Raw genomic sequence first — 27,212 nt, 5'->3', positions numbered from 1 at the left:
AATGATCAGGGATGTAGAGCTTTTTATTCCTTGCTTGTTGGCCACATGCATATCTTTTTTTGAGAACTGTCTGTTCATGTACTTTGCCCACATTTTAATGGGGTTGTTTGTTTTTATCTTGTAAATTTGTTTAAGTTCCTTGTAGAAGCTGCATATTAGACCTTTGTCAGATGGATAGATTACAAAACTTGTTTCCCATTCTGTAGTTTGTCTGTTCACTCTGATGGTAGTTTCTTTTACTGTGCAGAAGCTCTTTAGTTTAATTATATCCCATTTGTCAATTTTTGCTTTTGTTGCAATTGCTTTTGGTATCTCCATCATGAAATCTTTGCCTTTGCCCATGTCCTGAATGGTATTGCCTAGATTTTCCTCTACGGTTTTTATAATTTTTGGTTTTATGTTTAAGTCTTTAATTCAGCTTGAGTTGATTTTGTATATGGTGTAAGGAAGGGGTCCAGTTTCAGTTTTCTGCATATGACTAGCCAGTTCTCCCATCTCCATTTATTCAATGAGAAATCCTTTCCCAATTGTTTGTTTATGTCAGGTTTGTTGAAGATCAGATGGTTGTAGGTGTATGGTCTTATTTCTGAGTTCTATACTCTGTCCCATTGGTGTAGGTGTCTGTTCACACAAGTACCATGCTGTTTTTGTTACTGTGGCCTTGCAGTATAGTTTGAAGTTGGGTAGTGTGATGCCTCCAGCTTTGTCCTTTTTACTTAGGATTGTGTTGGCCATTAGGCCCTTTTTGGGTTTCATGTAAATTTTAAAATAGTTTTTAAAAAATTCTCTGAAGAATGTCAATGGTAGTTTTATGGGAATAGCATTGAATCTATGTATTGTTTTGGGCAGTATGGCCATTTTCATGATGTTGATTATTCCTATCCTTCCTATCCATGAGCATGGAATGTTTTTCCATTTATTTATGTCATCTCTGATTTCTTTGAGCAGAGGTTTGTAGCTTTTGACAAGGCCCTTCACTTCCCTTGTTAGCTGTGTCCTAGGTATTTTGTTATTTTCAGTAATTGTGAAGGGTGGTTCATTCGTAATTTGACTCTCTGATTGCTTGTTGTTGGTTTATAGGAATGCTTGTGATTTTTGCACATTGATTTTGTATCCTGAGACTTTGCTGATGTTGCATATCAGCTTAAGAATCTTTTTGGCTAAGATGATGAGGTTTTCTAGGTATAGGATCATGACATCTGCAAAGATAATCTGATTTCCTCTCTTCCTATTTGAATACCCTTTATTTCTTTCTCTTGACTGATTGCCCTGGTCAGGATAGCCAATACTATGTTGAATAGCCACGGTGAGAGAGGGCATCCTTGTCTTGTGCCAGTTTTCAAGGGGAATGCTTCCAGCTTTTGCCCATTCAGTATGATACTAGCTGTGGGTTTGTCATAGATGACTCTTATTATTTTGAGGTATGTTCCTTCAAAACCTAGTTAACTGAGAGTGTTTAATATGAAGGGATGTTAAATTTTATTGAAGAACTTTTCTGCATCTACTGAGATAATCATGTGGTTTTTGTCTTTATATCTATTTATGTCATTAATCACATTTATTCATTTGTGTACACTGAACCAACCTTGCATCTCAGGGATGAAGCCTACTTGATTGCAGCAGATACACTTTTTGATGTGCTGCTGGATTCAGTTTTCCAGTACCTTGCTGAGGAGTTTTGCATAGATGTTCATCAAAAATATTGGCGTGAAGTTTTTGTTGTTGTTGTTGTGTCTCTGCCAGGTTTTGGCCTCATAGAATGTGTTAGAGAGGAGTCCTTCCTTTTAAATTTTTTGGAATAGTTTAAATAGGAATGGTATCAGCTCTTCTTTGGACCTCTGGTAGAACTCAGCTGTGAGTCTGTCTAGTCCTAGGCTCTTTTGGTTGGTAGGCTATTTATTACTGCCTCATTTTCTGAAGTGATTATTGGTCTAGCTTAGGGAATCAATTTCTTTCTGGTGTAGTCTTGGGAGAGTAAATGTGTCCAGAAATTTATCCATTTCTTCTCGATTTTCTAGTTCATGTGCATAGAGGTGTTTATAGTGTTTTCTGATGGTACAGAGAATAATATAAAAATTATAGAGAACTATAAACATATTTCTATAGGGAAATACAAATGTATTTCTGTGGGGTCAGTGGTGATGCCCCCTTGTCATTTCTGGTTGTGTTTATTTGAAACTTCTCTCTTTTCTTTATTAGTCTAGCTAATGGTCTATTTTATTAATTATTTCAAAAAAAAACCAGTGTATTAGTCCATTCTCACACTCCTATAAAGAACTGCCCAAGACTGGGTAATTTATAAAGGAAAGAGTTTTAATTGACTTACAGTTTCACATGACTGGAGAGGCCTCAGGAAACTTACAATCATGGCTGAAGGGGAAGCAAACACATCCTTCTTCACATGGCAGCAGGAGAGAGAAGTGCAGAGTGAAGTCAAGGAAAGCCCTTTATAAAACCATCAGATGTCATGAGAACTCACTCACTATGATGAGAACAGCAAGGGGGAACCACCCACATGATCTAATCACTTCCCATGAAGTCCCTTCCCCAACACATGGGGATTATAAATTGGATTACAATTCAAGATGAGATTTGGGTGGGGACACAGAACCAGCTCATAGTAACCAGCTCCTGGATTCATTGACTTTTGTGGTTTTTTTGAAGGATTTTTTTTGTGTCTCTGTATTCCTTCAGTTTAGCTCTGATCTTGGTTATTTCTTATCTTCTGCTAGCTTTGGGATTTGTTTGCTCTTGGTTCTCTAGTTCTTTTAGTTGTGATGTTAGGTTGCTAACTTAAGATATTTCTAGCTGTTTGATGTGGGCATTTAGGGCCCTAAATTTCCCTCTTAACACAGTTTTAGCTGCATCCCAGAGATTCTGGTACTTTGTATCTTTGTTCTCATTAGTTTCAAAGAAAATCTTGATTCCTCCTTTAGTTTTATTATTTACCCAAGAGTCACTAAGGAGCAGGTTGTTCAGTTTCCATGTAGTTGTGTGGTTTTAAGTGAATTTCTTAATCTTGAGTTCTAATTTGATTGTGCTGTGGTCTGAGAGACTCTTTGTTATGATTTAGGTTCTTTTTCATTTGCGGTGGAGTGTTTTACTTTCAATTATGTCATCAATGTTAGAGTAAGTGCCATGTGGTGATGAGAAGTATGCATATTCTGGTGTTTTGGGGTGGAGAATTCTGTATATATCTATCAGGTCTACTTGATCCAAAGCTGAGTTGAAGTCCTGGATGTCTTTGTTAATTTTCTGCCTTGACGATCTGTCTAATATTGTCAGTGGGGTATTAAAGTCTCCCATTTTTATTGTGTGGGGATCTAAGTCTTTTTGAAGACCTCTAAGAACTTGCTTTATGAATCTGGGTGCTCCAGTACTGGGTGCATATATATTTATGATAGTTAACTCTTCTTGTTGAATTTAACCTTTTACCATTATTTAATGCCCTTCTTTGTGTTTTTTGATTTTTGGTGGTTTAAAGTCTGTTTTGTCAGAAACTATGATTGCAACCCCTGCTTTTCTCTGTTTTCCATTTGCTTCTTAAATTTTTCTCCATCCCTTTATTTTGAGCCTATGTGCATGTTTGCATGCGAGATGGGTCTCATAAAGACAGCATACTATTGGGTCTTGACTCTTTATCCAGCTTGCCTCTGTGTCTTTTAATTGGGTCATTTAGCCCTTTTACATTTAAAGCTAGTATTGTTATGTGTGGATTTGATTCTGTCATCATGATGCTACCTGGTTAGTTTGCAGACTTGTTTATGCAGTTGCTTCATAGTGTCACTGGTCTGTGTATTTTGGTGTGTTTCTGTAGTGGCTGGTAATGGGTTTTCCTTTTTATATTTAGTGCTTCCTTCAGGAGCTCTTGCAAGGCAGGTCTGGTTGTAACAAATTCCCTCAGCATTTTCTTGTCTGAAAAGGATCTTATTTCTCCTTCACTTATGAAGCTTAGTTTGACTGGATGTGAAGTTCTGGGTTGGAAATTCTTTTCTTTAAGAATATTGAATATTGGCCCCCAGTCTCTTCTAGATTGTAGGGTTTCTGCTGAGAGATCCGCTGTTAGTCTGATGGGCTTCCCTTTGTAGGTGACCTCGCCTTTTGGCCTTTCTCTCTGTATGACTTTAACATTTTTTCTTTCATTTCAACCTCAGAGAATCTGATGATGATGTGTCTTGGGGATGATCTTCTCATGGAATATCTTACTGAGGTTCTCTGCATTTCCTGAATTTGAATGTTGGCCTTCTTGCTAGGTTGGGGAAGTTCTCCTGGATCATATCCTGAAGTATGTTTTCCAATTTGGTTCCATTCTCCCTGTCTCTCTCAGGTACCCCAGTCAGTTGTAGGTTTAGTCTCTTCATATAATCCCATATTTCTCAGAGGTTTGGTTCATTCCTTTTCATTATTTTTTCTCTATTCTTGTCTGCCTGTCTTATTTCACAAAGATAGTCTTCAAGCTCTGAGATTCCTTCCTCTGCTTTGCTTGTCCTGCTATTAATACTTGTGATTGCATTGTGAAGTTCTCATAATGTGTTTTTCAGCTCTAACAGGTCAATTATATTCCTTTCTAAACTGAGTCTTCTGGCTGTCAGATCCCATATTGTTTTATCATGATTCTTAGCTTCTTTGCATGGTGTACCACATGCTCCTTTACCTCAGTGAAATTTGTTATTAACCACCTCCTGAAGCCTATTTCTGTCGTTTCAGCCATCTCAGCATCAGTCCAGTTCTGAGCCCTCCTGGAGAGGTGTTGCAGTCATGTGGAGGAAAAGGGGCACTCTGGCTTTTGATTTTTTAGCATTTTTGCATTGATTGCTTCTCATTTTTGTGGGTTTATCTACTTCAATCTTTGAAGTTGCGATTTGGGATGGAGTTTTGTGGGGTTTGTTGTTGTTGTTTTCTGTTTGTTTTTTTTTAATAGCCCTATTGAAGTCTGGCCACTCATCCATAGGGCTATTGTGATTTGCTGGGAGTCCACTCCAGACCCTAGTTGCCTCAATTTTTCCTGTAACTGGAGGTATAATATTATCAATGAAGGCTGCAGGACAGCAAAATGGCAGCCTGCTCCTTTCCCTAGAAGTTTCATCCTAGGGATATACTGACCTATTGCTGGCCCAAATGTGCCTGGAGACGTGGCTGGAGAACCCTGTTGGGAGGTCTCACTCAGGAGAAATGAGATCAGGGATCAACTTTTAAAAAGCAGTCTGGCTGCTTTTCAATAGAGCTGCTGTGTGCTGTATTGGAGATTTCTTCAGCCTCTAATCGGTTTGGACTCTCCAAGGCCCATAGGCTGGACTCGCTGAGAAGCCTGAATGTCCAAGTTGGTGACCTGCCCCACCCCTCAGGCACTTTGTCCCATGGAGAACAGAGGCAAGGGTGGCCAGAGGCCACAGCTGGGAGGACCTGCCCTGTGAGGGAGTGGATGTGGGGATGGGGCACTTAAAGAAGCAGTCTGGCCATGCCTTCACAAAGCAGCTGTGTTGTGGTGGGGAACGGCCTTTTTCCCCATCAGCTTGGACTCTCCAAAGCCCACAGGCTGTGGAATGACTGAATCGTCCAACATACCCAGGTGGTGACCCTCCCTTCCCTTGGTCACTCCATCCCAGGGATAGAAAATAGCTCTGTCATACAGGCAGGTGTGGCTGGAGGGCCCCAGCTGGGAGGTCCCACCCAGTAGGAGGAATGGATCAGGGCTCTGCTTAAAGAAGCAGTCTGACCATGATCTGGCAAAGCCACTGTGTTACGCTTCGGGGAACCCTTCCTCCTCATCTGGACCCTTTGGACTCTCCACAGCCCACAGGCTAGAATGGCCCAGTCGACCAAATAGCAGAGATGGTGTCTGCACCTCCCCTCGAGGCTCCGTCTGGTCTCAGGCAGGCTTTGCCCTGTTGCCAGTGGCTGGTTGAAATTCCAAGCCAGTGGGTCTTATCTTGTAGGGTGCCATGGAAATAGGGCCCGCAGAACAGTGCCACTTGGCTCCCTGGATTCTGCCCCCTTCCTAGGGGTATGTGCAGACCTCCCACCTTGTCTGAGTTGCAGACACCTTTGTTGGAAATCCCAGGGTGGAGTTTGTAAAGCTCCACTCTGTCTCTCTGCATGGTTGAGCGGTTGCTCTGCCAAGACTCCGCACAGCTCTGTGTGTCAGGCCCAAGGCTCTGGTGTCATGGGCTCACAAGGAGATCTCCTAATCTGTGAGTTGCTAATATTCACGGGAGAAGCATGGTTTCTTGGGGTCACATAGTCACTCACTGCTTCCCTTGGCAGGGGTTGGGGGTTCCCTTGGCTCCGTGTCGCTCCTGGGTAGGCCGTAGCCCCATCCTGCTTTTCTTCATTCTCCATGTGTGAAGTTTTTCCCTAATCCATCTCAGTGTGAGAACCTGAATATTTCAGTTGAAAGTGCTGTCTTTACTCATTCCTTTCATTCCTCTCCTTGAGCGCTGCAGACTTCAGCTGCTTCTAATCAGCCATCTTGGCCCCTATCTCACCTGTTTCTCTTGACTGGTTAAAAATTCTAGGCTATTTGACTTATTTGTCAATTACCAATTTGAGTGGTCCAAACATTCCTGAATATGACTTGTATCCCATGTATTAACTTTTATTACTTTGAAATTCAGTATTATACTAAAAATTGCAACTCCACTTAGGTTATTTTTATTGGTAATGATACATTACCTTAAAGATATACTCTCGATTATAAAACTTTTGACATTAAAGATCTGATCCAATAGACACAATAGCTTCTATAACAAAGAAGAAAAGTCATACAAAATTCTATGTCACTTAGTTACATAAAATGTTATGTTTTACATTAAAATAAAAGTAACATTAAAATGCATGCAAAACCTGGGAAGATACAAATGTCAGATATAGTGGTTTAATATCAATCATGAATAAGAAATTATACCACTGCATAATAATGCCAAGACATTAGGAGAAAATAGAGGCAAATGATATACAAGATAACTCATAAAAGAAAAAAATATAAACACCCAATGCTTAATTTTTGTCAACTAAGTAAATACATTTTGAAGTGATAAATCAGTATTGGTGAGTATTTGACAAAAAGGATCCTCTGTATTGTTCTGCAAGTCAGAAAATATTTTCAGGAAAATAACTAGACGATATGTCTTTGGACATTTGCAATCTCTTACAATATAGTATTTTGGTCCAAAAATCATAAGGTAAAAAGAGAAATGACCACTAGGATTTAAGTCCAAATATGTAATTTGCAACATTAATTACAATGTCAAAAATTGGGAAAAAATTAAACACATAGAAATATGTTGATAGCATTTAAAATGTCTGTGCTAACTTTTAATTGTATGGGGAGATATTATATAATATTAAACAAAACCTGTAGGATATGAAATCTATCAATCTATCAATCTAATGAAATATATGTAGTCATGTGTCACTTTAAAATGGGGATGCATTCTGAGAAATTCTGTGTGAGTTTCAACACTTTATAAACACAAGAGTATACAAAGACAAACATAAATTGTGTAGCTTACTACACACCTAGGCTATATGGTAGAGCCTATTGCTCCTAGTGTACAAATCTGTATAGCATGTTACGGTACAGAATACTTTAGTCCACTGTGTAAAAAACTGGTAAGTATTTGCATGTCAAAAAATCCAATGGATACAATGAAAATACAGTATTAAATTTGATGTTACCACCATTACATATGAAGTCCATTGTTGAAAGAAATGTCATCATGTGGTACATGACTGTTTGTGGAAAATATATGGAAGGAAATAGACCAAATTATTTTTAGAGGTGGAAATATTTTTACATTACATTTCACTTGTTTCTTCATAATATTCTCTACTTGTAATAAGGAACGTGTATTCATTGTGCTACTGGGGAAAATAGCCTGAAATTATTTTTAAAACAAAATCCAATAGAGGAAAAGAAGGAAGAGCGGGGGAGAGTAACCAGAAACAAAATATGTGTACTTCCATAAAACATGCACACAAAATATGCACACATGCACATGTGTGTGCACACATTAAAATATTGTTTAATATTATATAATATCTCCCCATACAATTAAAAGTTAGCACAGACATTTTAAATGCTATCAACATATTTCTGTGTGTTTAGTTTTTTCCCAATTTTTGACATTGTAATTCATGTTTCAAATTACATATTTGGACTTAAATTGCAGTTGAATTATATCTAAAGATGTTTATTTTTTCAAACTTTTCATTTTTTATCCCAAACGAAACATGTAGAGTAACCTTTTAAAATCAACTGTGTCTTATAGTGGTGTGACATTACTGTTTTCAAAGAAATAACTGACTATGTGACCTTACCAAAAAAAGTTTATTAGCTTTACACTGGAAAGCAGTTTACTGACTGACTGGAATTTACAACAGCCAGAGAGAAATATGCACTCAAATATCTACTGCCATTCTTTAATGCGGTTACCTAAATATTAGATGTATCTGCCTGCTGCTCAGTCTTCTAGTGTAAATATTTAAATAAAACTCAATGTGACCTTTTCACTAAGATAGTTCTGAATTTTCTTTCTTTCTCTTCCTCTTCCTCCTCTTTTCCCTCTCCTTTTCCTTGTTTCATTTTACACATACACACTGATTTACCATCACACATCAACATTTTATTTCATCACCATAAATGAAGAAAAGATGTTCTAGGAAGATAATAGAAAATGTAAGGTATGGGGGCATTAGCATACAAAGGGAGAAAGGAAGGAAGGAAGGAAGAGAGAGAGGGAAGGAAGGACAAGGGAGGGAGAGAGGGAAGGAAGGACAAGGGAGGGAGAGAGGGAAGGAAGGACAAGGAAGGAAGGAAGGAAGGAAGGGAGGGAGGGAGGCAAAGGAAAGGAAGAGAGGAAAGAAAGAGAGGAAGGAAGGAAGGAAGGAGGAAAGGAAAAGAAAGGAAAGGAAAGGGGAAAGGAAAGGGGAAAGGAAAAAGGAAAGGAAAGGAAAGGAAAGGAAGAATTTAATGTGACAGTCAATTGTTTATCTCTTATTTCCATTATGTTATTTATTCTGAAATCCTATTATATTTTTATAGTGATTAATTTTGCCTCACCATGAAAAGCAATATGTGTTACACAACATAGATGAAACAAAATATGTAAACTGTATCCAGGGGCGACCTTAATAAACATGTTGGATTCTAACAATCTTTTACTTGTATTTATAGTTGTGTTACTATGGAGATCTTATTTCAAAACTAAATACTACATATATAATTCTTAATGTTATCATTTTAATTAAAAGATAAGAAGTAAATTTTCTATGCCATTAACAATCACATAGTGTTCTCTTTACAACAATGGCTTTTGGAGTCAACGAAAATTAAAAATGGTCACGCTGTGTGGTCTTAACAATAATTATAACAGTAATAAAAGATTAACAGGTAACAGTTATGTTCACTATATGCCAGAAAGTGTATTAAATTCTTTGCCTATAGTAACTCATTTAATCCTCAAGCAACCTTACAAAGCAGGTACTATTATCTTCCCTATTGTATATATGAGAAAATGGAGACCAAGCATTCTCAACTTGCCCTGGACCCCAAGCTAACAGTGGAGCCAGCATCAGAACCCAGCAGACTTGTGTAAAAGCCCATGTGGCACTGACTTTATAACAAACCTACCAAAATTTAGCAGAATTCATTGCACCGTCATAAAACACTCATTTTCCCCCTTTTTAAAAAAGTACTTTTTTTCCATCTTTAATAACTTGTATGTACTTTGAACATAAAGTATTTTTAAGTGTCATTACTTACTGGTATCCCAGGTTAACTCAAATGGATAGAGCTTTGATGCAATGTCAGCCTCTAGGGGCAGTAAATGAAAGACCTTCTGCTTCACAGTGTTGGCCAGAGTGTCATTGCGTTGTTTCTTTTTCACTCCTGTGTACGCAGGAAGCAACCAGCTTGGCCCCATATATGGCCACACATCAGTGATGACCGGAAGTTTGCTGGATGACCACCACTGGCACTCCGTGGTCATTGAGCGCCAGGGGCGGAGCATTAACCTCACGCTGGACAGGAGCATGCAGCACTTCCGCACCAACGGAGAGTTTGACTACCTGGACTTGGACTACGAGGTACACATGATGACGTAGAAATTGTGATAAAACGTCGGGCAACTGCGTCACTCTCCTACTGTACTGTATTATTGTTAACTATATTACGACTTACACCATTTTTATTTTCTTCTCTAAACAAAAAGACACTGACAATTTTAAAAACCTAATTAATCTGTTTCATTTTATTTCTAAATTTATAATCATGAGTACTCGAAATATTATACAAATCTTAGTACTAAAGTAATAATTTGAAGAGAGGGACTGTGCCATCTAGGTCATTTAATAAATTCAGAATAAATTTAATTTGTAATCCTTTCATTTATAGTTAATCATGTTATCAATTCTCCTTGAGAATGTGAAGTACATTATATACAGAGGGTTGTCTAATATTTATTATAAAGTATTGAATAAGAAATCCTAGTTTCTGGTTTATATTAAGTCATTTAGAAACACATGACTGTAGATGGGTCTTTTGTCAAGCTCTGTTTTCTCAGAGTCAATATCACAAAAGCAATAAAGTAAAATACAGACTATTTTAAAACGATTGTCTATGAACACAAAGACATATATTATCTTCTCAATAATTAGAGATTAAAAATAATCATTGATCATGTTTTTATAAATAAAAATATATTCCCATAGCTTAAGAGTAGGTATATCATATTTTAAAATTATTTGGAGAGCAATTCAACCTTAAAATATCCATTAAAACTGTTAATCATATATGTAGGTGAGCTCTTTAAGATGTTTGTCGGCCAGGCGCGGTGGCTCATGCCTGTAATCTCATCACTTTGGGAGGCTGATGCGGGTGGATCACAGGGTCAGGAGTTCGAGACCAGCCTGACCAACATGGTGAAACTCCGTCTCTACTAAAAATACAAAAATTAGCCAGGCATGGTGGCATGCGCCTGTAATCCCAGCGACTCAGGAGGCTGAGGCAGGAGAATCGCTTGAACCCGGGAAGTGGAGGTGGCACTGAGCCGAGATGTGCCCTTGCACTCCAGCCTGGGCAACAGAGCGAAACTCCGCCTCGAAAAGAAAAAAGAAAAAAAGATGTTTGTTACAGTATTATACATCCTAGGAGAAAAGGATAACACTAGACATGCAAAAGCAGCAGAATGGTAAAATAAAAGGGATGCAATGCTATTACTTAGCTGGAAGTTTCCACACTTTCTTTGTTCACATAGCCCTTAGTGTCTTCAAACTTTTTCCACAGCAGTCCTGAGCCGTTAGGTCCAAACAACTTAAAAATTTACATCCTAAGACTTTGGTAGCCATTTTGAGAAATAAACATAAAATAAAAGTGAAAGTAGATTTTTATTTCATTCTTAAACAACAGCAATTATTACTAATGGGATGAGTGCTATGTATGTCTATCAGAGTGGGGATCAGATTTGCCACTGGTATCCTAATTTTCTGTTCCACTTTTAACTTACATGATACTCTGTCTAAATCAGAGTAATGACCAAATCCAAAAAGCACATAATTAAAAGGAATGACACATTATCTAATACTGGAACAGTAAACTACTTTAAGCTAGAGTTTCACACAATGTCCAAAAGGTGTCAAATACTGTTGTGTTTTCTTTAAAAATTTCAAACATACTATGGCACCCCTATTAGTTTTATGCACCATCTTCATGTTCCTTGGCCCCCAGTTTTGAAATTGGGGGTGTATTCATGTATATATGTGTGTGTTACGTATATTTATGTATTTTTTAGGAATATAGAATATGCTTATCATAAAATAAATGGAAAACACAGGATTAATAGCTGTATTTTCTATTTTCTTTATGTTTAAATAGTTTCTATTTTTTTGCAATATGAATATATGATATATATTCCTAAATAAAAAATTAAGAATAGAATATGCTATATAAACATTGATGGAGACTTTATTAACATTAAATGAATTTAAGGTTATTGGAAAATATTGTATCCCTCCCCCCAAAAAAATCTCTTAAAAGCAAACTGATTGTTAAAAGAAAATGTATGTGAAAATCCCTGAAATTTCTATCTTCTCTAAGTTAGTATGTATCTTGGCTCATGTGACTTATTTCCCAATGTATGAGAGATCTTAAAGATGAATTATTCATCCTCCATTAATAAACTTTGAAGTACCATAGAAGAGGTGAAAATTCTGGAACATTCGGAATGAGGAAATATAATTCTAATTTTCAAAAAACCAAATTAAAAATTTGGGGTCATAAACCTTGTTGAGTGTGTGATGAAGTCTATGAATATTCATGCACACATAACACTTTCTATATTCGATCAGCAGTTTCATGGACACCTTGAAGCCCATCTATATACACTGCCATGTTTGAGAGCTGCAGATATAGACTAAAATACCCGGGACTGACTTATTAGACAAAAACACTAGTAAGAAATTTAAATTAACTGACAAAGAATCAGGGTAGACTTAACATTTCTGGCTACTGCCAGATTACTGTCCCCGTAGAGACTGCAATTATTGGCATGAAATGTAATAAAAGTGGCTGTGCCTACCTTTATATTGCTACACTTTTCTCTTACTGGAAAGGGACTCCCTTTGCTTATTTGTTTAGAAAAAACCTCAGGGACTGGGCCAGGCACGGTGGCTCACGCCTGTAATCCCAGCACTTTGGGAGGCTGAGGCGGGTGGATCACCTGCGGTCAGGAGTTCGAGACCAGCCTGGCCAACGTGATGAAACCCCAGTCTCTAATAAAAATACAAAAATTAGCCGGGCATGGTGGCAGGCACCTGTAATCCCAGCTATTTGGGAGGCTGAGGCAGGAGAATCGCTTGAACCCAGGAGGCAGAGGTTTTAGTGAGACAAAATCATGCCATTGCACTCCAGCTTGGGCAACACGAGCGAAACTCCATCTTAAAAACAAAACAAAACGAAAAACAGACAAACAACAACAAAAAAACACCTCAGGGACTATATTAGAGTCAGTCTCTAGTTTTGTTGCACTTATCTCCTTGATATATCCACACACTAACTACACTCAAACCTCACAGACTGCATGAAAATTAGCTTCAAAGTTAAAATAATACAAATTATATAATGTTCATTACTGAACTATTTAAAGGCTTTGGCCTAAAGGAAGAGAAAGGTGGTCTTGTTATCTTCACAAAACCTGACGACTCAATGTCCTGCTTCCCCCAAATTATACTGCCTTTCTTCTTCCAGACTACACTAACGACAAAGGCATTGAGGCCCAAAGGTAGGGGTGTGCTGGTGGATGCTTAACAATCAGTTCTTTCCAGGGAGGAACGGTCAGAGGAATGCCCTGATATATAGCAGTTGTTAATTTTCATGGGGCAAATTTCCCACCATGGTTGATTTCATGCTACCATATATGGAACTGAGCCGGGAATTGGGAAGAGGTGCCAAACAGCACACAATTATATGATATTTCCATCATAGAGTTGCAATAAATGTAAATGACCTCAAGAACCTATATGAAAGTAAAGTGTAGAGATAAATTCTGAATCGTTATGAATGTTGTGTTTCATGTAATTTATTTAATTTATAGCTTATGTAGTGGAAGTTTTAATAATAGCTCTGCTTAACAGTTGGTTCTTGTGAACCAGTATGAGGGGGATTCAGCACAGCACTGCTAGCGTAAGTTACATATATTTACCACAATTCCTGGAGATGAAAGAAGTGATGGAATACAAGTTCACTCCGTTGATGTAACTCTATGTGGAAGATTTTTTTTCTTTTTTTGAGATGAAGTCTCACTCTATCACCAGGCTGGAGTGTCATGGCGTGATCCAGGGTCACTGCAACCTCCGCCTCCTGGGTTCAAGTCATTCTTCTGAGCTCCAGCCTCCCAGGTAGCTAGGACTACAGGCGTGCCACCACACCCAGCTAATTTTGTAGTTTTTTTTTTTTTTTTTTTTTGGGGCGGAGTCTAAGCTCTGTCTCAGGGGCTGGAGTGCACTGGCCGGAGTCACCGGCTGCTGCAAGAGCTCCGCCTCGGGCTCCGCCATTCTCCTGCCTCAGCCTCCCGAGTAGCTGGGGACTACAGCCATGCAGCGCCCGGCTAATTTTTGCTTATTTTGAAGTAGGGGCCGGGGTTTCCGTGTTGTAGCCAGGATAGTCACCCGATCTCTGACTTTCTCATGATCGCCGCCTCAGCCAAAAATGCTAAGGATGTTGTCGGCTCTCTCAACCCTAATTTTCTTTATATTTTAGTGGAGACGGGATTTCACCATGTTGGACAGGATGGTCTCAATCTCTTGGCCTCGTGATCCGCCCGCCTCGGCCTCTCAAAATGCTGGGATTAGAGGCTTAAGTCACCGCGCCTGGCCTGTGTGGACGTTTTTTGTGACGTAGTCCTAAAAGTTTGTCTCATCCCCTCCTCTTGTGGCTGCGTACACTGCAGAAGTGGGCCAATCATCACCTGCAGTCAGTCTGCTAGCTGCAGGGTGGCCCGAGACTGGTGTGGTGGTACACAGGTACACTTCACTTCATTTTTCCTCAGCATAGCCAATAAAAACCGAAGGGCAGAGCAGCAAAATGGTATTTGGCCTAGATTCTCTCTGTTCTTCAGAGCACACCCACTGTGGATATTATGCTGTTATCTTTTGCAATACAGCTCTGCTAGGGAAGTAGAGGAATGAGTCTCTCTTGACCATTGCAGAACCGCAGACTGGCTAGGAAGAAAATCAATCAGAGGAGAAGCCCAAGATGGAATCTGTTTCTGCCCTTTAATGGTTGTGTGACAGTGGACAATTCATATTCCCCTTTGATGAAATGAATTTAATCGCATTCTTCCCATAGGGTTATGTGAGGAGGCAACAGGAAGTAATAGAAAAAAACATATGTGAGTTAAGATTACATAGGCTACATTTAATGGATGCACATTTATTCTGCTTTATGTAAAAGAATACTGGAGGCAGGTGGCCCTAGGTTCAAATGGCCACTCCACAATCTTCAAGATCACAGTCCTTTTTCATCCTGCTCTTCCTCTATCCCTGTTGCAAATCACTCCAAGACCACTGCTAACATTTCACTTTGCACTTCAGCTAGCAAGAAGGAAGAGAAGCAAGACTGTGCCCTCCCCGTCTTAATGACAGTTCTTAGAATCACATACAGCCCTTCCACTTAAATATCATGAGACCAAAACTGGCTTCAAATAAGTTGATAATCTATTATATTGACTGGGAGCAATGTGCCCAGCTGAAAAGCATTATTTTTTCCCTAATGAGGGTGGGAAGAAAGGCTACGTAGAGGTATCCGATAGTCCCTGCCACGCTTTGTGAACACTTGAAAGCTAACAAAATAGTTAATGCAGTTATTTCTTTAGAGGCAAGGTTATTGGGTGGCAAGAGCATTGATAAATGTATCGTATGAGCCACAGGAATAATTGAATATTAATCGGGCAACTGCAACAATATTTGTTACTATCAGCTTCATTAAAATGTCAGAAAATATTCTGTGGTCCAACCAGTTTACTTTACCGATGAGAAATTTTTTTGTTTTTTTGTTTGTTTGTTTGTTTTGAGACAGAATCTCTCTGTATGCCCAGGCTGGAGTGTAATGGCATGATCTCAGCTCACTGCAATCTCCGCCTCCCAGGTTCAAGCTATTCTCCTGTCTCAGCCTCCCAAGTAGCTGGGATTACAGGCACCCGCCACCAAGCCCAGCTAATTTTGTATTTTTAATAGAGACGGGGTTTCTCCATGTTGATCAGGCTGGTCTCGAACTCCTGATCTTAGGTAATCCACCCATCTCGGCCTCCCAAAGTGCTGGGATTACAGGTGTGAGCCGCCGTGCCCGGCCCACCAGTGAGAATCTATAACTAGAAAGAGTAAATGACAACCTAATATCTTATCATTAGTTACCTTAGGAATTGGGGTCAGAACTCACTCGTTAGGATCTTTTAACTTGAGCCTGCATTGCTTTTCCAGAGCACCTTGATGAGGTGGACTTGTGTCTAGAGTTGCTAAAAGCAGAGAAACTGTAAGGATAATTTGAATCCCCTGAAGAAAGTGAAAGGTTCAAATTAAAGAAATATGCACACAGAGGAATATGTGTTTAATAATATTATACATTGATGATATTATTACTGTCAGTTGGGGAAAAATTGATGAAAAAGATTGTAAGCAGAAGACATAGTACTCCATTTTAGTATCAAAAATGATTGCCTTTGGTGCTAGGTACACTTAGGTGGTACCTAATATGTTCATTTCAGTGCAAGTTGAAAACATTTCCCCAATAATTCTACTTTAGATTACTCTCTATTTCTTCTTTGTAGTTTTCTGATTCTTTGGGATACATTTTTTCTCAATTTTCCTTTTACCTTCTTATACGTGAACTCTGTGGCAAATAATACATATTCAGCTAACCATTAATAATAATTTATTTTAAATGAGGCCTTTGTTTATTTTTATCATCACCTCATAATTTGTGTTCCCCCTCTAAAACTAATTAAGCATTTAAGATGCCATAACACTAAATAATAGAACATAATTTGTTTATGGACCTTCCAGAACACGGAATCTTTGACTGATGCTTCAAATACGAAGTCCCAATTTTTAAAAATGTCTTCACTTCATTTTTTTCATTTTCATTGCTTTCATTTCACCCCATCAAACATGCTCTGGAAAAGCATCACAGGCTCAAGTTAACAGATTCCTAACAATTTAGTGAGTTCTAACCCCAATCCCTAATGTAACCAATGATAGGATATTAGGCTGTCATTGATTCTTTATAGTTATATATTATCATTGAAAATGAAGTGGTTGGACCACAGAATATTTTCTGGCATTTTAATGAAGCTGATAGTAAAAAAAAAAAATAGATAATGGTAATTCTATATGATAATTTAAAAGATATGTATTACAAGTATCGTATATCTTGATATTATAATTATATTTAGCAGTTGGCTTCATTTACTACTAACTTACTATTCATAGTGAATATCATCCTTCACCATGAAAATACTAAATGCAATTTTGTGTCATGTAGATTTAATGCTATAATATATATTGATCAAAAATATGTAAGAAATAGATATTTTCTTTCTATAAGCGGTAGCAGCCAGAGGAACACAGTAAGTAGCACTGTCTTATTTCTTAGGATTTAAAAGACCTATAATATCTTTAAGCCCACACTGTTCAACTTTGAGTTCCCAAATCCTAAGTGGTCCCTAATCAATATTGTAATGATGTTTTTTGAACTATTTTCTACATCCAAAATAAATCTAATGAATTTTTGACAATAATGATCATTAGACTACAAGTCTGCATAGGGTAAATACAATATCCCTTGCTTTGGGCTGCAGTTTTATCAGCTTATTAAATTAGTGCTGATTATCTCATGCTTACTGGAGGCATTTATTGATAGTATGTCTTTGAATGATAAACATAAAAATATATTTCTAATATTATTTGATAAAAGAAGGTTGCTGAATAAAAAATCTTTTAAATATTCTCAAGAAAAGTTATAAAATGCCTCTGGGGCAGCAAAATTGCAAAGGATCATTACTATTTTTTTGTTCAAGTTATAATCTAATTATTAGAACGAATGACTCCATTAGACACTTCATCAACAACGTAATTTAATATGCCATGGATTTTGGAGGCAGAATGCTATAATATTTGTATATTTTGATTGGGGTATAGCTACTTGACCTTGACTGTATTCATAGTTTTGTCTAGTTTATCACAACACAATGTGGATGTTTACATTTAATTTCTTTTTCTCAAAGATAACCTTTGGAGGCATCCCTTTCTCTGGCAAGCCCAGTTCCAGCGGTAGAAAGAATTTCAAAGGCTGCATGGAAAGCATCAACTACAATGGCATCAACATTACTGATCTTGCCAGAAGGAAGAAATTAGAGCCCTCAAATGTGGTAAGAATTTTCATCCTCAAAATATTGGTCTATAAAAATTCAAGTAACTTTTTTGTTTTTTGGAGTATTGAACAACAACAAAATCATGACATTTTTCATCATATTTGTGTTTGGGCACAATGATGTAAAACAAACATTAGAGTTTTCAGAAATAGTGTAGATACTTGCTATTCTTTGAGAATAGAAAATGGGACGAGCCTAAAGTAGGTGGTAGGTTTTATTCCCATGGAGCACAGAACGTCAGACTCAGTATTTCTGGATGACTTGTGGCAGGAGAACAGATACACTTCAGCACATGCTTCATCCCAGCAGTTAGCAGCCCTTAAACCGGCAGCATCATGTTTTCAAATATCTCATCACATATGCTCTAAGTTACTTGCTTATGGTTTAATTTAATATTTTTAAAGTTTTTTAATCAGGGACTTCATTATATTTACTCCTGTGCTTCCAAAGATGATTTGTTCGAATATGTAAATAAATACCTTTTTTAACAAATCTCTAACCAGACTAAATATTATACAATTAAATAAAGCTTGATTTCCACTGCATAGCAAAAGTTGTGCCACAGAAGTTTACTGTGATTTTTGTCTGCCTCTTGTGCGAGTTGGTGCCAGGTTTCATTAGATTTTGGAAGGAGAGCAAATGTCAAAGAAAGCCCCAGCACACCTGCCTCCAAACGACACTACTCAACATCCCTAAAAGATACTTAGTTTATAGTTTTAGTATGAGAGTTCTCTATGGCTTTGCAAGACCAGGAGCTGCTTTAGCGCAGAGAGCCTATTTGGGAGAGTCTAGAATTCCAGAGACCCATACAATAAGAAGATATTATGCACTAGAAGTAGAATAATATCATGAGTGTTTGCATTCTGCTCTAAAAGAGCTCTGATGGTCTCATTGCTCAGATTTGAGCCTAGGGTTTCATCAAATGACTTGACAAGTGAAAATCCCTGAACAAATAAACAGTTTGGGTTGGATATGAGAAAGTTTAAAACAATAACTTAAGGCAAGTGATTATTTAATAAATAATTTCCTTAAAGTAATCATAAATTTATACTAGAAATTAAAACTTGAACTTTGATTAAATTTTCTCATAAAGTATATTGACTACATGGAAAAATGATAATAGCTCCATTTATAGGCAACAGGTAGTGTGCTAGGCAAGTTATATTTTACATTTAGGATGATCTGAGAACAATACTACAAGAAGGATACAAACATTTTGTAGATGAAAACATTGAGGTTTAACATGGAAAAAAACTCATTTTATGAAAAAAATCGCTGTTATTTTATTTTATGAGTAGAAGATATAAATTATAGGTTTATAGCTGGGCATGGTGGGTTGCTCCTGTAATCCCAACACTTTGGGAAGCCAAGGCAGGAGGATCATTTGAGTCCAGGAGTTTGAGATCAGCCTGGGCAACATAGTGAGACCATGTCTCTACAACAAGTTAAGAAAATTAAAATTTAAAAAATAAATTAAATTGAATTAAAAATTAGCTGGGCATGGTGATGCATGCATGTGGCCCTAGCTACTTGAGAGGCTGAGGTAGGAGGATCACTTGAGCCCAGAAGTTTGAGGCTGCAGTGAGCCATGATTGAACTACTGCGCTCCAGCCTGGGCAACAGACTGAGACTCTGTCCCCCCAAAAATAAAAGAATAAAAAAAATTATGAATTCACAATATGTGAGTTTGATTATGCTCTATAATTATATTTTATTTTAACAATACAGAAAATCTTAGATAGGATAGAGACAAATAGGACATTTTACAAGCAACCCTACAAAGGCAAGTGTTTATATAAGAAATTTACTTTCAAAGATGTTGGATGCTGATATTTCAGTGAAATTGACTCAGCGCTCATTCTACCTCCTCTTCTCCCAAGCACACTCATTCCCTGATTATGCACTGACTCCAGAGTCAGCACCATTACTCTGGTAGGATCTTTAATTTTGCTAGGGAGACAATCCCCTCAAAAGAAGTATGTGGTCAGTTATAAAATCTCAGTTATTATGCATAGGCAGTTCTTTTCATCAGTAAAAGCAAGCATTTAAAAATAATCATCTGTGAATGTACAGAGCAAATTTAATTTGAATATTAATTCAGAGAGACAGCTTGCCTTAGATTTAATGGTTAATGTGCTAAAATGGAAGAAATCAGCATCTGGTGTGTGTGTGTGTGTGTATGTGTGTGTATATATATATATGAGGTGTTGTTAAAACACATATATATATATATAGAGAGAGAGAGAGAGAGAGAGAGAGCGCCAATGAAAATATCATCCAATTACATTCCTTAAAATATTATGATAGGATAAAAGAAGTTAGAAGCAAATACAGATTTTTAGATCTGTAAAGGGAATGTAGTTAGGCAATGAAATATAAAATTTAGTGTAACTGAATGATAAAGCTTTTTTGTTTTTTGTTTGTTTGTTTATACCAAGAAGGAGGTGTATAGAAGAGAAGGGGAAAGCCTGAATTATTGCAAAATTTGTTTCCATTTTGCCCATTTATACTGCTGGTTCCACAGGAATTAATGCATTGTAATATAAGCACATTTCATGGGAATTAAAATGGAATTTCGAGTTGGATAATAAAATAATCTCCAATAACCACAATTACATTAATGCTGAAAACTTAATATCTATCTATGTATATATGTACATACAAGGTATATAGATAAAAATCCAAAAATATTTTCCCTAAAATATCAGTTTCATAAATTACAAACATATGACCACAATCCCCACTGAGACCAGAGTACTATGTTAATGTCGGCATTTACCGCCGACAATAGGGCATAGCATCTCTCTACCTGACTTATGTTTGACCAGCAGCAGCTTTGCTATCTTCAGAAAGTCTCGTGATTCACACTCACACCCACAACACATATACACACTTTACAACTCATCGTCAGCCTATCACAGCAGGCTGTCTGGCTGTCAATCCCATGGCGGAAGCTGCTTGTTATAGTTAGACAGCCAACTGCTGCTCAATAGTAGGTCTTACACTCCAAGTAGATCCATGGTGGTGCATCCAGTCACTGAATCTATGCACTGCTGCTGCATGTGAATTTCACTTAGGCTCGGGCTGTGCTTCAAAACTTGTAGAACTATACCTTCATCAATGGTCTTACATGGATGTTTATTTTATTCTGTGTTTTCCTCAAAGCCTGTCTTTCTATTTTACAGGGAAATTTGAGCTTCTCTTGTGTGGAACCCTATACAGTGCCTGTCTTTTTTAATGCTACAAGTTACCTGGAGGTACCCGGACGGCTTAACCAGGACCTGTTCTCAGTCAGTTTCCAGTTTAGGACATGGAACCCCAACGGTCTCCTGGTCTTCAGTCACTTTGCGGATAATTTGGGCAATGTGGAGATTGACCTCACTGAAAGCAAAGTGGGTGTTCACATCAACATCACACAGACCAAGATGAGTCAAATCGATATTTCCTCAGGTCAGTGAAGCCTATTTGACATTTGCTCTTGAAACTGCGATTGCAATTTCCAAAGCTAATGTGGAGTTTGGTTTGGTTTTGCTGGTGTTACATTCTCAGGATTAGGTTTTAATTCAGGTCTTCAAGACACTTACTTGGTTGCAGTGTGTGCTGATTGAATAAGAAAATTCAACTTTCCAAGTTGAATTGGAAAGTTGCTGAGAGAGCAAGGCATGGGTGAAGGAGAAAGATGGTTGAGATTGGAAAAGCAAAATCTATTCCTTACCAATGCTAGTTTATTTTAATAGAGAAATTGCTGTTCTTTTAAGTGAATAATTTATATTCGAAAACAAAGAATGTTTATTTTAAAAACATGATGGTATCTGGTATATTTTCTCTTTATGAACATTCACGTACCTTTTACTATTAGTAACAGGATTATACAAATTTTAACTTTAAGGAATATTACACTGCTGGAATCAGAACTTCAAAATGATCTTGCTAAAATTATGCAAATGGTTGGAAAAGAAAATAAAAGCGAATATGAGGTAGAATGACAAGATTTGTGTATCAACTGATGGAAGACTGGCTTAGCCAAAAATAGGATAATTTTAAATTTGGCTTTGTAGTGATATGACAAGTGGAAGCTTAGGTAATATTCTTGTTATTTGAATAGACTTCACAACCTTGGAATGTTCTTTGATAAATACAGTACAAAGAAAGGTGATATTGTAAACTGAGATGTTATAAACAAAGAAAAATTAGTCTCAATATTGGACTGATAAATAGTAACTGTTTTCATCTATTTTTCTTGGGATAGTCTTTGCAACAGTCATACTATGTATATATGTGTGTGTGTGTGCGTGTGTATGTGTATGTGTGTGTATATATATATAGTGAAGAACTACTTGGAAATGGGAGATATGGAGAAAACTAACATTTACTGAACACTTAGTACAGATGTAACAGATAGTGAAAGGAGGCATGACAGAGAGCTTAACTGGGTGACCATGGACTCTGATTTCTGAATATGCCATATACACTCATGGCACCCCATGCATATCCCTGACACAGTTTCGAACACGCTATGATTTTTGTCCCTCTCATTTCTTTTTTTTTTTTTTTTTTTTTTTTTTTGAGGCGGAGTCTTCACTCTGTCGCCCAGGCTGGAGTGCAGTGGCACCATCTCGGCTCACTGCAAGCTCCGTCTCCCGGGTTCGCGCCATTCTCCTGCCTCAGCCTCCCGAGTAGCTGGGACTACAGGCGCCCGCCACCGCGCCCGGCTAATTTTTTGTATTTTAGTAGAGACGGGGTTTCACCGTGTTAGCCAGGATGGTCTCGATCTCCTGACCTCGTGATCCGCCCGCCTCGGCCTCCCAAAGTGCAGGGATTACAGGCGTGAGCCACCGCGCCCGGCCTGTCCCTCTCATTTCCCCTCTAGACTCCATGCTCCTTTTTCTTCTGTCTCTGGCCTATAGAATACTACCTGTAAGAAGTGCGCTCCCATATTTGTTGAGTTCAATACTCTGACCCCTTTGAACTCACAGAATATCCCCTGATATAGAACATATATTTTCTTGTAAAATAGGCTTTATGTTTGTGTATGGCCTGAATGTATGATCTATTGCTGGAAAGGATTCAAGGAAGCCACAAGGAACTGTTATGTCAGAGATGTGCCTAAATTAGTGAACTCAAAAGCTATTGGGAAATACCTAGATATTCACTTTCTCCATTTCTGCTTATTAGTTTTGCTTTTTCCTTGAATGTCTAGTCATATTTTATCACTGCATTCTTTTACAAGTATACCTAGGGAGATTTACAGCAAATCGGAAATATCTGGAGAGACCAGAAAAACAGAAAAAACAAATACAAAAGCAAAATGTTTGCCACAGTTGAAAAACTCCCACATTATATTGTTATGATTAGTGATTATTTTCTGATGACTAAACATAAAAATATTAGTATGAAGGCCTCTCTCCTTGCAGTCTCTAAGCAGACCCAATTTGTTGGTAGGTTTCCATGTAACAGGAGCCAATATATTTGAAAGAATAAGATACTAACCCTAGTGGTCAATAAACATGTATTAATTTGATTTGGTATAATTTAGTACTCCAGGATGCTCTCACCTAATTTCAGCGGTGTTTATTTTGAAAATTAAAGATAGAATGAACAAGGGAATCCAATACATGACAATTAATTCACCTTAATAGATTTGCTTAAAGATGATAAAAATGGACTGAAGTTTTTTTTGTCAATTTAGCCAAGAATCTGTGCAAATTAATTGAAAATGATATGAAATCTAAAGATTTCCATAGTATTGTATAATCCAGTACAAATACTTTACTGCTTCAAGCATTTTATACACACACACACACACACACACACACACACACACACACACAAACATACATGCACAGTGGAAACTAAGTGCTCACATTTGAGAAAGATTAGTTGAGGAAAAAAAGAAAATTCAACCATTTTAAAAAGTTATATTTTATATTCATTCATTCAATCTACAAGTACATATGGAAACCATAGGAGATAATTTCCTCTGTCTTTTAATGTATTTTATCAAATTCAATTAAATGTCTAAATAATTCAGTAAAGTGGCAACACTGAGAAAACAGTTAACTCAAGATTCTAATGTTTGCTTTAACAAAGGGAAATGTATCTGTATCACAGCTACTCTACTCTTATCAGCATGAGCATTGAAGAATGTCAGTCCATTTCTCTTTTGGTTAAATATTTTGATTGAAAGAATTTAGAAAATGCAGAAAATCTAGAAAAGAAAAATAACCAGTGATAAGATTTTGGTGTACACACATAAAGTAGTGCACTGAGAAGGTAATATAGAGACTCTCAGATACTGTTAATATATACTGGTAACTTGGTTTTTATTTAATAAGTTCCGTGGTCCAGGATGAACGTAACCCAGTTGGATCAAAAACCTTTTTTCCCATCTTGGTCAACACTGTTCTTTGGGAATTAATTTAAAACATTAAATACATCTTACAAGTAAAAGAATGTTTAATATGTTGTTCACCCTGTCTTTGCATCTTTCTTTCCAACTTGTGATTACTGTCTTCAAGAGTCTCATTAGTAATCAACAGTAGACTTGAATTACAAAATTCAGTTAAATGTAGTAGTCTTGGATTTATGGAGTGGGTTATCTTACCATAAAAATATTTTCCAAGTTGCAACATCAGCTTTTTCTGATGGATAGCCAAAAACAAACAAACAAACAACAACAACAACAACAACAAAACCCTACCTACATTTTGAAATAAAAACTTATAAAAATAAAAAAATAAGTTTTTATTTCAAAATGCCTTGATTTTATCCCACTATATCACTTTCTTTAGGACAGCAGTTACTGATTTATGAGTAGTACATATTTATGCATTACTTTTAACTAGGCATAAATGATAAAAGAAAATTAAACATGTGCAAAAAGGTTCCAATGAATAATAGCTGTTCATTCTGGGCATAATTTTCATTTTAACTTAAAATTCAAAACCCTGGGGAAGGTGGACCTAGAACCATGTTTTTCAAATAATTTTGATCAAAGTACAGTAAGAAAATATTTTATGTCATACTCAAAATCTCCTGACACAAAGTTCAGTGAAATAAAACTTACCTTGCTATTTTAGATACACTATGATAATTGTGATATTTTCTCTTCTCTCGCTTTTTTCTTAAAAAAAAAAAAAAGATCATGACCCACTGTAATAATTTCATGTCCTAAATACAGTTTGGAAAACACTGACCTGACCTACATTCTTTTTCTTATTTGAAGTGTTGGAATTTTTTAAAGTTTTAGTTGCCTGGAAGTATTAGCTCCATCACTCTATATTGGAAAACTAAGTTTGTCTTATGGGAACAGTATTATAATATTATAAAGGTAGTAAAAAGAAGCATTCATGTACATTACTATTTGAATTATAGCAAAAGAAAACAAACAAACAAACAAAAAAAAAACCTACCTACCTTTTGAAGTAAGTTTTTATTTCAAAATGACTCAATTTTATGCCACTAAATACAAACAGATATTTAGAACAATACTCAGTTGTCGCATGCCAATATTAACAAGGTAATACCATGTGATTCGGCATTGATTATAGTGGTGAGAAAGTGATTTATCTTAATATTCTCTCTCACTTATTGGAAAAAGGTTAACTTCTCTCCATGTGTAAACAAAGCCTTTCCAAAAAGTGATTCAGAATATGTCCTGTCCTAAGTTATCTGTTTTCTTATACTCAAGTACTGGAACCTCCTTGTTCTGTTAATGTAGGTATTGCTTCAATTTTCAAATGGCTGTTCAGTGTCCACACTGTCTCAGAAATATGTAATCAGAAAAGATCATCTGTGTGTGTATTTTCATCTCCAAAGGAAATCTCTTGTGAGTTGTTTTATTTACTTTGCTTGTTAGTAAAATTTCCTTTGTAAATCATTGTGTTCCATTGGGTGTGTCAAGGGAGGAGTGGGAGTTTTCTTGGTTCAGTGTGTGGCTGGGAGCATGCTGGGAAATAGTTCCCAGTTCAATCTGGGCAAATATATTTGGGAACAGTCCTAGTAGTGTCTATTCTAAGCAATTAAAATATCTCTGCTCTTAACTTTATGAACATTTGCAAATGTAGCCAGCATATTAATATTTCTTTAAAAAATTAATTTATACCATTTTCCAAAGTTCAGTGATAACTTGCCCCATGAGATATCCTTTTCATCATGTAAGAAAAAAGATCTCGTTTGAAATACAATTTTTGATGTTTTAGTTGTTTACTGAAAAATTATATTCAGTTCTATACTGATATTATTTCAAATTGTCTTAAATTCTTATAACTCAAAAACTAAATGTTTAGGCATTACTACAAATAATTTAAGAGATTTATTTTATTATGTTTTACAGAAAAATAATTGGAGACTTATTTAGCAAGATAAATTTTTTAATTCAAGTTTAAACCATATTTATTAGAAGCCTTAAAAGATGTTACTTCCCTTTGATCCATTAAAGTTTTTCTGATTCTAAGAAAATAAAGAAGCACCCAGAGATATTTATCACAACATATATACAATAACAAAAGTAATTGAAAACAAACTACTGAAAATGGACAGGTGATTTTAAAATGTGTATTTTTATGTGGAATACTATTATGTCATTATAAATCGTGTTTCTTAAATAGAATTTAATAATATGGTAAAACATAATGCTATGAATAAAAATTTTAATAAAAACTTAAGTAGACTATGACTTCAATGTCATTATTATAAATATAGGAATTTTATTTCATTCCAAATTATAATGAAATAAATAAGTAATACTAATAGTGATTATCTCTAATTGGTGGGTTATCAGTTCATTATACTAACTTTTTAATGTATTTTCTCTAATATCTGTACTTTCTACAGTGAACATCAATTGTTTTTAGAAATCAAAAACAATATGCTACAAAACAATTGATGATAAAATGATATTTCTGAAAAGTATGAGGCTTAGTTAGCAATGTTACAAATGGAAATTAAATAGCATAAGTTATATCAATTTAAAAATTCTAATTTCCTTACTTAGAAACATGTACAGCCAATTTCTTAAAAGTTTCACCTTAAATAATAAGCTTCAACAGAATTTCAATTGCATTTACATACAAATGGAGCATTTTATAGTCAGGTGCAGAAATTTGGGGTTGTGTCTATAATGTTTATTTGAAAATATTCGTAACTCGTTTTGAACAAATTCCACACCATCTATGTAATTTTAAAACTATTTTTCAACCTGGGTAAATAACTGGCTAGATAAGTAGATAAATGATTGGCAGATAGACAGATACATAGATAGATAGATAAAAGCGTTGTCCCTTAAAACTA

General features: G+C 36.5%; 1 protein-coding gene across 1 annotated transcript in view; it reads left to right on the top strand.

Annotated features, from left to right (window-relative positions):
• Positions 1-27,212, top strand: part of CNTNAP2 (contactin associated protein 2) — a 2,167,939-nt gene that overhangs the window by 942,041 nt on the left and 1,198,686 nt on the right. Inside the window, exons 6-8 of the mRNA XM_031664956.1 lie at positions 9,902-10,086; positions 17,775-17,918; positions 21,107-21,371. Coding sequence (XP_031520816.1) covers positions 9,902-10,086; positions 17,775-17,918; positions 21,107-21,371 — 594 coding nt within the window. The remainder of the gene's footprint in view (positions 1-9,901; positions 10,087-17,774; positions 17,919-21,106; positions 21,372-27,212) is intronic.

Source organism: Papio anubis, chromosome 4, assembly GCF_008728515.1.
Source record: "Papio anubis isolate 15944 chromosome 4, Panubis1.0, whole genome shotgun sequence".
NCBI lineage: Eukaryota > Metazoa > Chordata > Mammalia > Primates > Cercopithecidae > Papio > Papio anubis.
The sequence above is the reverse complement of the archived record's forward strand: the minus strand, read 5'-3'. Positions and strand labels throughout refer to the sequence as shown.